At 38.0% G+C, this 12,538-nt stretch overlaps 1 protein-coding gene across 2 annotated transcripts in view; it reads right to left on the bottom strand.

Moving 5' to 3' along the window:
* LOC122647292 (carboxypeptidase SOL1) overlaps window positions 1-12,538 on the bottom strand; it is a 39,341-nt gene continuing 26,803 nt past the window's right edge. For both annotated transcript variants that reach the window (XM_043840713.1, XM_043840714.1), the window contains 4 exons: window positions 12,448-12,510; window positions 8,343-8,426; window positions 7,262-7,325; window positions 1-338 (listed from right to left, as the gene is read on the bottom strand). In XM_043840713.1, coding sequence (XP_043696648.1) covers window positions 34-338; window positions 7,262-7,325; window positions 8,343-8,426; window positions 12,448-12,510 — 516 coding nt within the window. In that variant the 3' untranslated portion in view covers window positions 1-33. The remainder of the gene's footprint in view (window positions 339-7,261; window positions 7,326-8,342; window positions 8,427-12,447; window positions 12,511-12,538) is intronic.

Genomic DNA, 12,538 nt, shown 5'->3' with positions numbered 1-12,538 from the left:
AACATACAAAATTAACTGATAAAATGTTAAGACTCATACAGCAGCTGGCCTCTTTTGACCTGCTAATTGTCTATTTTTTAAGAGGTTAACAATTGGTTTCCTTTTCAACAAAAAGCACAGGAATGCCAAGATAAAAGCAGCAACAAGAGGAATTTCCAGGTGGATCTTTCCAAAAATCTTCAACAGTTCAAGTTTGTGATTATCGTTGCAACTGCTTCTTGGTTGCAGATGCATCTGTAGATCATCTTCTGGATCCAGAACAAAATCCACGCTCATGGCTTCATCTTCCAGTAAGATATGCGTGCTCTTTGATTGGTAACCAGGCATTGTAACCATAACTACAAGGCATAGTTTTTAGATTCAAGTTACAATTTTATTTAGAAATTGGGTCATCCTAAATGCAAAATACCAAAAACAAACCAGCACAACATGTTTTGTGCAGATTCTTAATATCACACCTTTTTCATTGGGCACCACTTCATATCACTCTTTAAATTGCATTAAAACAGGTACCAATCAGATGTGAAGAACCAGACACAAAAACTTTAAACTCATGGCCGCAAAGTTGGAAAGAACACAAGAAAGCCCATTATTATTATTATTTATAGAGGAGGGGGGGGGGGAGGGGGGGTTGGGAGGTGGGTGGGTTTGTGTGGGCTGGGGAGGGGTCTAGGGTTCACTCAATGGATGCTCTGGATTCATATAATCAGTTAAAAGAAAAGAAGGCACAATGTTATTCTAGGGGCATAAAAGGATAGATAATAACTTGCCCTTGGGTTTAGGATGGATGCAAGGACATCTAAATTTGATCCACAAAAATTAACCAGATATCTTAAACTAATTAAATATCCAGCAGCTCCTAAACTTGGGTATTCCAATACCTGGAACCAGACATTCTTATAGCTATATATCAGCCCATTTTTCATTAATTCCTTTTAGAATGTATACAAAACCATGTTGTTTATCTGCACAATCATAATTCATAAGCTTTGAACCAAGAACATCAAAATATGAGAAGAAAAAGAAGGAAAAGGAAAGGGCAGATGACTTAATATACTCTTAAGACTAAATAAAGCCTTGAAACTTCAGTGGTATTTCAAGTTGTCTGAAAGATGCAAACACAACTGTATTCAGAATCTGAATCAGATTGGACTAGGAAATATCTGGATTTAGTTCAATTATAATTGTAGATCCTTCATTGGATTGAATGAATGCGAATACTAATCCACTTCAATCAGATCTGATTCAGATTATAATATGACCTGTTGACTGGCCTACTTGGGTTGCAAGTGTGTGTGGTTGTGTTTGAAAAGCTTCTGAATTGCCAAGGTACACTGTGCCAACAGGTTGAACAGTCTCATTTTTCATGACATTAAAAGGCAGTGGATACACAAGCCTAGTAGTGGAAGCAAATGTCCCAGAAGTGATAGAAGCTCCCCGTGTATCATTGCGGAAATGATCTTAACTCTTAAGAAAACCAAAATGACTCCCAAGTTCAATATATAACTTGGAGACATGCTCATAATGGTGGGACCCTCTCTTTTTAAACATTGAGCCATGGCATCGGAAAGCTGATTCTCAAGCTCCTGACGCAGCTTTCCCCATGTCATGTCCTGGCTAAGTCAATAAACTATAGCAAGATGGAGTAAGCAACATTCTGAGGACAAACTTCCATCATTTTCCTATGAACAGCAGAAAATAAACCATTTACTACATGATTCACATCCCAAGATAAGGTGAACTTGCTGCCAAATGCCAAATGGAAAATTGCGTTACAACCGCTTATCTTAAAAGCTCGAGCTCTTAAGGGCTACCACAATGTGTATCAACACAAAACAACACCCCCCGGAGCATGTGCAGATCCACATACACACACGGCTCTGCCCGTGACACCATCATGTGGCACAAAGGGGGCACAACAACACATAACACAAACCCCTCACACTTACTAGGGATTGAACACCTGACCTCTTGGCTCCAATACCATGTTTCAACCACTTATTCTAAAAGCTCGAGTTGTTAAGTAAAGGCTACAAGCCTACAACAATGTCTATCAACACACAATAAAAAAGGGTGTACCCAATGCACGAGGTTCCCGACACTGCAGGGTCTGGGGAGGGTCATAATGTATGCGACCTTATCCCCCGCATTATGGAGAGGATGTTTTCCGACTCGAACCCGCGACCACTAGGTCGCAATGGAGCAACCTTACCATTGCGCCGAGGTCTGCCCTAATCAACACACAATAACAAGTTGATTACTCCAAAACTTGGTAGGAGCAAATTTCTGATTCAAAATTATCTAGAATTTATGATGCAGAGCCTGAAAACAAGCAATAGATACCTGTGGCATGTTCTTATTGCTTGAGAACCAAGTAATATGGGTTGCTTATGCTGGAACAGTGGTGTAGAAAGCAGCATCTCCACCACCATTCCATACTTAATCCCCCTCCCCACCCTCCTGTTTACCTCTTAGCAAGGGTGAAAGCTGCCCCATCACTCAAGAGCGCCCATTACTACATCACAATTCCGAGACAGAGTGAACAGCTGCCTGTAAGGCTGTAAGTAGTAAGTAGGGGAGTTAGTATTGAGTCGACCATTATTGTTCCTCGAGAATGGCCGGGTGAGGTGCGAAGCTGCTCAGCACAAAGGATCGGGTTGTGAGCTCGAACTAGTGGATGAAGATGGGTGGGGTCAGTTCATAGTTGTCAAGGCGGCAAAGTGACCCAAGGCGGTGGAGGGGTGGCTAAGTGCTTAGGCGACTAGACGCCCAAGTGTTATTTTTTATTTCCCCTCTTTTCTAACATTCTTTAGTACGTTACAATATATACCTTATATCATAAAAAATCTACATCAAGTCATAAAAAAATTAAATTAAGCCACATCAAGTGATCAAAAATCAACATTAAGTCACTTTAAGTCATCAAAAATCAATATTAACCCACATCAAGTGATCAAACATCAACATAGAACTAGAAGACAGAAGAACTGAACAAGCAAGCTATTGGAAGTTTGAAACAATCAAAACATATAGTTGGTTTATATTGTTCTTGGAATTAGTCATCGTCATGGTATACCTAGTCTCACATTTGGTTTATACCGTTCTTAGAAAATATGATCTTATCTATAAGTAATTAAACTGCTTTCGATTTAGATTTTAGAGAAATGTTCTTGTTCTTTAAGAAGTTCGAATGGTCAAATGATTTTATTTACATGAGACTTGTTGTATTAGAGCACAAAACCAGCTTTCCAAAAAAATCCAAGATTGCTTAAATCTGATTTATGTTGAAGGAATTATGTTCCAATCAAACCTTATTTGGTGTGCGTGAATGCTGTCAAAAGCCCTCAAAATGAAAATATTTTTTTTAGATATTAAAATAAATGAATATTTAACCGCTCTTTTGGTTTTTAACAATGTTTTTATCATACTAAGATTTATGGAATTTTTAGATTTGAGAAAAACCCTAGCATTAGAAAGTTGAAAATTTCACCTACGCCGAAAATCCAGTTTTTGTTCTTGAACTGGGGGGTTGGCTTTTTATCCTTTTGGAATTTGATTCTTTAACTATTTTTATTGGATTCAAATAGGGGGGTATTTGCTTATTTATGTATAATATCTTCTTCTTTTTTGCAAACGAGGAAACCCTTGAACCTGCTCGAGTTTACTGTTCAGGCCCTAGGGAAAACCCTGGTTACTTGAAGCCTCCCTCCACCCCGTGAAAAAATTCTCACAAATAAATAAGGGCCCAGGCATTCAATACCACTAAGGTGACAACTATGGGTCAGTTAAAGCTTTAGTGCCTCCTTTAGAAGGAGGGTGTCAAAGAGCCTGAAGTTGAGCTGATCTCTTTTGAATTCTTCTCACTGCATCTAGATGAGGAAGTCTGCTCCTAAGCCATCATAAGCCCTTCACCAATTGACATCCAAATATATAAACAAAATAACTCTGCTACTGTAACACCCCCCCCCCAAAAAAAATAAAATTTAATAATAAAAAAATGAAAAATGCCACAAACTTTAAGTGGAAGGGTGCTCAGAAAGGGTATAAAGTGTAGAAACCTGAAAGGAAATTTGAAGCATGTTCACATCTGTAAAAGACTGAAATTCTACCTGTGGCCCTTGAAAAAATACATCACCACATTCATTCAGTGTATATACTCAACCGACGATGCCTTAAAGTTATAAGATTTGAGAATGTTGCGGTTGTTATCTGTTGCCTTTTACCAAACCTTAAGTTTGGAACCCCTTTCAGAAGCTGTCATATTTTCCATGTCACCCTTGAATGTATGGTTGCAATATTCATTTGATTTGAGATTTTTGGACCATCCCATGAGAGAGAAGAATGTGGAACTTTTCAAACCTTTCACACTGTAGAAGGAAAAACAAAAACCACTTAATGTAGTCCTAGATAGGTAGGAGACCTACTAGGAGCCAAACAACAGGATCAAATAACAAAAGGGGCTGCTGGTTCGAATGGACAGCACTAGGATTTAGGTCAATTCCTAGGGTTTGGGTGGGATATTGGGAAAGGGGTTTATAGGGTATTAATGGGCAGGTCTAGGGGGTCAATATGGTATAAAAAGGTTAGGATTTGGATGAGTTTTGAAATTCTGTAATTTTGGGCAGAATTGAATTTTAGGGTTTTGGGTTTGGGTTTTAATGGAGCAAGGAGATGAAGGGGTTAGAGTGGGAGTTTGGGGTTGAAACTTGGATCGAGTGTCAACAATGATGTAAGGGATGTATGCTGAAAGTTTGGTTTGAAACTGATGGACAGATTTAGAGTTATGGAGGTTTCCTAGTAGAAGTAGGAGAGATGGGTAAAACTGTAATTTCAGACAATCGGTTGGGTGGATGGTGTTGAAATTTGAATCGAGTCTCTCTTAGGGTTTGAGGAAGACTTGACCACATTTTTAGCAGATTCTAATGGTTAGATTTGGCTGGGCAGAATTCTCACGAAAATCACCTTATATGTGACCTTCTAGAAGGAAGAAGAATAGTTGCAGAATTTCTTACTTGTTACAGGTCTTCAATGGCAACAACTTTGAAGATGAACAATGGGGTCTCCCGATCTTCACAATGCAAGGAGATAAGTAGCAGCCCTCCCGATCTTCACAATGCAAGGAGTCGATTGGAGATCCACCAATCCCTTCAACCTTGATATTACTCACAAGGCAACCTTGATATTACTCACAAGGCACACTCACGATGGAGCAAAGGCAGCAACAAAGGCAGCAAGCATAAAGCTAATTTTTATTAATCAAATTCGTATGTAATGCCGGCCTCCCTTACAAACTTATTTAGAAGACTCAAAAATAGACTTAGACACTAAAAAGGAATGGCCTAACCCTATCCCTAACCTATTAGGTAACTTAAACGAACTAGGAAACTAAAATACTAAAAGAAATAGACTCAAAACATGGCTGGACTTATAGAGTCCTAATCCAACCCAACTTACATCACATGACCACTTAACCAAGTCACATGATCACTTAAATTGAACCAATTGGATGCAACCAATTTGAACCGGTTCAATTAAAAAACATAAAAATAAACTAAGTATTGGGCTAATCCCGTATGCAACCTATATATCCATATTTTAGGCCCATAAAAGTGGCCTAATACATTAAAAACCCATGGGATCAAAGGCCCAACATGTATGTAACCCAACCTTAGACTTATTCCCAATGAAACAAGCCCTATTTGGTGATGAATCTGCATCACCACTTTTCCCAAAAACACAATTTTGAATATACTAGAAAATGACAAGCCCACCATACAAAGTTGTGCAAGCACTTCAGATCATGGAGCCTTGCTGCTGATGCATTGTGATGCACAACTCAGAAATTTTAAAGGGATAGAATAATGCCGCACATGGCAGATCATCTAAAAAGCCTTGTTCTTTAAGATGTATTAGTTCAACCCCTACTCACCCCCCCAACCCCCACCCCTCCAAAAAAGAAAAAAAAAAAAAGAAAAAAAAAGGAATTCACTTCAAGCATTTAAATCATTATTATTTTGGATCTCCCCAAAATGTAATCCAGTGATGATGATACAAAAAAGTGGCATTTTCCATGATAATTTATATCTCGTGGGACAAGACACTAGGAAGACATTTTAGAGTAAGTTAGGTTATGGATGGATTGATGCGACCCTAGGGCTCGGAAACCCTGTTTGAAATCACTATGGGCTCACCCAAGTGTTAGAGAACTCAAATATGATAAATATATGGCAGTTCTATAAATATATCAAAAGTAGCCAGGAAGAGTGGCAATTTGATAAATAACCAGAATTGTAGAGGGCTACTTTGGAAAGTGGATGTGGGTTAGGACACGAAGGTCTTTATATTTTTTGTATGGGTACAGAATTGGAAGTAATTATAAGTTATGGACAGACTTAGAATTAACAAGAAGCACAAGGGTATTTATGGCTATACAATAGAAAGCCTCTTTAATAAATAACCCGGTTGAGGTTATCTTCTTCAACCTCCAGAACTCGAACCAGCATCAATGTCTCTTGGCTTCAAGTGATGAAACATCCAACCATAAGCATCCAACCAGACCAGAAAAACAGATATAAGACAATGGGAAACTTCTGCAACTGAACCTGGCGTAGTCACCGCTAAAGTCTCAGTCGGAAGGCAGTAACTGCTGGTAGAATGAGAAATCTGGGAATGGAATTCCAGAGTGTGAATCACCCTAAGGTGTATGACCATCACTCCAAATGTCAGGAGGAACAGTAAGGAATGGTTACAGTTCGATTCAGATCTGGTTGGTTGCAGGCACTGCTCAGAACAGAATATCAGCGGTAACAATGAAGGGAAAAACAGTAATAGACATAGAAGATCAGAAATAAAGATAAGGAGAGAACAAGGAATGAGTAGAAAGAGCAATGGAAAAGGGATATGGAAGAAATCAGACCTGAGAAGGAAAGAAAATCAATCGCAGAGAGAAGAGATCAGAGGCGGAGAGAATGAGATGCTCAGCTCTTGGAAGCCAATGGTATCAACTATTCAACTCAAAATCTTTTTCATTCAAAACTCTCTGTTCAACGATGGACTACAAGCATCTATTTAAAGAGTTGCAAACAAGAAAACCAAACCTATTCAAACTCTAAAACGGAAATAAAATTTGACCCTGACACCTACTTGCTAAAATGACTCTAACAAGATAAAGATAAAAGAAAACAAATTGCATTATTATCTCCAAGTAACCCTAATTAACCCAATGTCTAACTGCATCATGGATGAAACTGAATGCGTATACCTTCATAGCTCTCGCCTGGAGCAAGCATGCGGTGGTAATCACCAAATGATCCATCAGCTTTCACCTGTAAATTTACAATTAAGATGTATTAAAATAGATTTATAGGACAGGTATTAGAGTAATGTTAATAAACAGGAACACATCAGAGGTGTTAGTCTGACTATAAGCCTGTCAAGCAACGGTTCCAATTTCTGAGCAGCCAATTTGTAATATGAACTAACTATTAGGCTCGTTCTGAAGATTTCCGGGCTATAGCTTTATCACAAGTTCCAATTGTGAGAGAGGGGGGGGGGGGCAGCATTCGATGATTCTACCTGCAAGGCATCCTTTACCAAAAGTTGGCCTAAATAGGGAGATAGTGGCCCTCCAACATATTTCATTTTTATTTCACTCAAAATTTTGCATGCGCACCAAATATTCCGTATGGACTAACAATTTCAATGGCTTCAGATCAGGTTGCTTTTAACATGAGAGCTGTTAGCTCCACTGGATAGGATCATGTCCATAGAGTGACAGTCTGTAGGACCAAGCCCTAATTGCAGGCAGTATAAATTATGCTGAAAGTTCATCAAGAATTTTAAAGATATTGGATGCCTATTGTTAAATCATAGTCCCTGTATACCATGATAGGGGAGTTCCCCTCTCTATCGTGGAATACCTCATTCCTAGTTGTACTAGGAATTTATGCTTTGTAGTAATCTTAGCTTCTGGTTTCTAGTCTGAATAAGACACTTTCAATTGTAATGTTAACTCTATAAATACAATTCAAGGACGGAGTCTAGCCACCGATTGCTAGTCTCTTTGGCAATTGCTTTGTTCTTCTCTTCTTTCTCTCACTCTCTCTCGTGGTTACTGGTTTCTAAATCTGATATTGTAACACCTATAATCTGGCAAGCCTGCTGAATGTAATCACTACGCAGGCTTACAAATCTTAATCAGCTTCAGTCAGTGAACTCTAGAAACCAACCAAAAGTGAATGAACTTCCTTCAACACAAGCTCATCCTAATAAACTTTTTAATTGCACACCCAAGTAAAACTTTCAAGGAAACAAGTGAGATATGAAATGGTTGAGGTACACACCGTGTAATTTATTCCCTTGATTGTGATAGAAGCAGGCAAAGGTTGTCCATTATCTGAAGAAAAGGTCTTTCCATGTATTCCTGTCTGTACAAGCACATGAATGCTTCGAATGAAAAACTAAAATTTACATCTTCAGACATTTATAAAAAAAATAAATATATAGAAAGAAAGAAGAAATTCCAGCACATCAGAAATAATGTCGGAGAATTTATGCCTTAAAACTGGAAATTAATTACTGTTCATATTCTATGTAATAAAAGTGGATTCTATGAAATAGGTATGCGAAGATAAATTAACCACACATTATTCAATGTTTTTAAGAGGCTTTATTCTATTAAACACTGTTCACAATTATTACTTATTTTGGTTAGATCATAATGTCTGTTTCAAGCTATTCAAAATTCCAACATTCTGAAGTTTTAACCAATTTCAAATCAATGTAACACGGAGCTTCCATATTTTGATGAAAGATTGAAATTTCAATATCTTGAATTTATTTTGATAAGCAGAAAATTGATGCCAAAACTGATATTCTAAGATCTTTTTTAGAATAGAGATTGTTTGTGTGTAAACAATGATAGAGCAGAAGACACTTATGTGTTTGAAAGATCCCTTGAAAAATATCTTTTAAGTGTTACTTTCATATACTTCATTATACCGCTTTTGACATTTTGATATTATCTCACATACGTACGAAATTAAATTCACAATCTAAGGGATCTATTTAGAGACCTCTCTATTCATGTATTTGTCCAGAGATTATCTTTCACACAGACCTTCTTGTTATGGGTTGAAAGCAGTAGGGGAGATACACCTAATGTGAGGGACCTTGAGTGCCCTTTACCATTATAAAAAGCCCCCCATTCAGAAGCCAGTAGAAAACTCTAATCATTCTTTTTGGGGGGTGGGGGGAGGGGTAGCTGATTGAGAAGAAGAAAAAAAACGAGTGCTTAATCACTCAATGAGGAACCTTGCTTCTAATGTCACTGCAAACGATGTTGAAAAGGTCATGGAATTCCAGATCTCAAAAGGCCTACCGTATGATAATAGACTATTCACTACCGTTTCACCTAAAAGCTCGAACTGTTAGGGAAGGGCAGCGTCAATGTACACATCAACACTCCCCCGCACGTGCAGGCCAAAGATTCCATGGTCCTTGTACATGGAGCTCACACGACATTTCCTTCGTGCGGAACCGAGGGAGAAGAAATGTCAAGAAAACTCTTCCGATTCACTTCCTAGGAGTCGAACACTTGACCTCCCTGCTCTGATACCATGTTCGCTACCATTTGACCTAAAAGCTTGAACTGTTAGGGAAGGGCAGCATCAATGTATACATCATCACAGACCACTATTGATAAGAGGACAAAAAGAGGAGGGGGGGGGGATACAAGCCCTACAATAAAGGGATCCTCAAGACATGGAAAGCATTGTACCAGTAGAACATAGCTCACATGAGATCAATTTTAAGCTACAAAGGGTTTATTTGCGATTACCTTTTAAATCTGAAGAGGTCTCAACGCATAAGATAGTAGAAGGTTCGGTTTGAATGGGATTTCAATAAGTTTGTTGATGTAGTGCCACAGGGGTATTTTAGTCACATGGTTAAAAGGGCGTACCCAGTGCACGAAGCTCCCGCCACTGAGGGGTTTGGGGAGAGTCATAATGTATGCAGCCTTACACCTGCTTTCGCAGAGAGGCTATTTCTAGAGTCCAGACTCAAACCCGTGACCACTTAGTCACAAAGGCCCAACCTTTACTGTTGCACCATTTTAGTCACATGGTATTTTTGTAATTAGTTCCAGGATATATTGCAAAATACTTATGGGGTCGAGTAGGGCATTTCTCTCCCTCATCTCGATTTTCCTTTTCCTCTTCTCTCTCTCTCTCTCTCTCTCTCTCTATTTCTTTTATAATGTTTAGTAGTGACTGAGATGGTTACACGTTATAGTAAGTTTTATGGAGAAAAGCAGTGAACCTTTCGTACATATTTAGTTGTTTAAGTTGGTTTCTTCTTCCCAAGTTGGATAAGGATGGGTTATAAAAATATTTATTATCAATGCCAAAGTATAATTAGAAGTCTTATATTATTTATTTATTAGATTATAGGAATTAGAATAAGGAAGCCTAGGTATGGCTATGCAAGGTTTTAAGTATAGATCCGTATCATATTGTATCCGCCGATACATATCGGTATCAGTAGGTATCAATACGATATTGACCGATACGTCTCTTTTTTTCAAATGAAAGTGTATCGTATTGTATCAACTGATACGTGTCGATACGATACATATCGATACAGTCGATACACACTTCATTTGCCGATTTTTTTGGATTTAAAACATATCGATATGTATCAATATGTATAAACTTCACATTTTTGCCCAAAACACGACCCATAACCTGCAGAGGTGGAAAAAAGGTATTCCAGCCACTTGGAAAACCTAGAAAAATTGGATTTGAACTCGATTTTTCACACAAATCAACTTAGGGTTTCCATTCAAGAGTGGAAAATGATTCAATCTGTGGAAAAACACCATCATTTGCATCATCCAAGAAGCTAAAATCGAAGATTGAAGGGGATTTTGCAAGGAAAGGTATGTTTTTTTCAAAAAACTTGATTTTTTTCTTCTAATCTTGCTTTTTAGTTCTGTTTTTTGCTATAAATCCATGCATTTAGGTTCAACTACGCTATTATGCATGCATGATGAACATTTGCAAGGATTTGAACTCAAATCCATGATTTTTCACCCAAAAATGAAAATGTCTTCCATAAATGACTCTACATGTAAGAAATCTCATCTTTTCTAACAATTTCAATTTAACGCACTTATCTGGTTATACATTATTCTCCATTTTAGTGTTTATGCATGATATATGTTATATATTGCTTGTTTATATTGTTTTTTGTGTCCAAAAGTGTATTTCCATGTGTTTTTGTACCGTTCGATACGTATCTCCGATACGATACGATATGTTTCTTAAAATCGTCCGACCGATACGATACCCGATACAAATACTTTAAACCTTGGCCGTATGTATTCGAGGAAAAATTCCCTGACATTGAGATTTGATGGTCAAACCTACTTTGGTTCATGGTGAACACTTCCTTATCTCTTTTCTCATTTCTTCAATTTTCTGCAATTCTGGTTCACATATTCTATAATACATAGTTGGGCCCAAGGTTCGAGAACTCGCGAGATCTCGGATTTTCGAAATCTCGAGACGAGATTGCCTGCGAGTCTCAAAAGTGCAATATCTCGGCGAGATCTTGGATCTCGGTTGGATCTCGGTTTCGACCCATTATTTTAACCCACCTACCACTTAAATACCTTACCTAATTGGACAAAACTCGACATATCTCAGCGAGATCTCGGATCTCGGGTTGACCCAAAGTTGAGGCTTCGAGTTGAAGAAAAAAAAAATGCACCAAATCGGCGAGATCTCGACTCGTTTCAGTTTTTCCAAGAGTCGAGTTGGCACCGAGACCCGAGTTTTAGTACCTTGGTTGGGCCAATCACTTGTATGCTATCAATTTGTCTACCATCATTCATAACAGAGTAGGAAGAAAATTTCTTCCTTCGAAGTTGCAATTGTGATTGTTGAATACAAGAAACAGGAAGCCAACATGGAAAAATTGGGACAAAAAAAGGGGAAACATAAGTAGTTGAATATCTTTCTGCCAAACAGCATAAGCAATAAATCCATGTGATTGACCTCATCTGCTCATCATGCTGATACATGCGGACCATGCCACAAGGCCTTTTTATTTTATTTTTAATACTATACCTACAAAATATAGCAACAATTACCTCAATTCCCAATAATTATACTAAGTGAAGCAGTAGAAATTTTGCTTGAAGAAAATATTGTGGTCATTTAAAATAATAACACAAATGGGGAAACCTATTTTTTGAGAGGAAGTAAAGACAACAAGCAAACCTACTGTTTCACACTACTCTGTTTTAAGTAAAGTAATTCAACTTTATCAGACTCAAAAAAGTGAATGACTGGAAAGTAAAGATGCATCAGAAGGGAATGTGAAAGTGGTTATAGATGATGCTACCAAATGGCTGGCCCAGAAATAATTTGCAATAAACCTCACCTTAACAAAACTTGCAACTAGATTCAGCATACTCATTCTGTTAAACTCCCAAAGAACAGGAAGCTGCAACTTTGAAAAAACATAGGATCAA

The sequence above is a fragment of the Telopea speciosissima genome, unplaced genomic scaffold (genome assembly GCF_018873765.1).
Source record: "Telopea speciosissima isolate NSW1024214 ecotype Mountain lineage unplaced genomic scaffold, Tspe_v1 Tspe_v1.0017, whole genome shotgun sequence".
NCBI classification, from domain to species: domain Eukaryota; kingdom Viridiplantae; phylum Streptophyta; class Magnoliopsida; order Proteales; family Proteaceae; genus Telopea; species Telopea speciosissima.
This window is presented reverse-complemented; position numbering and strand designations above follow the sequence as displayed.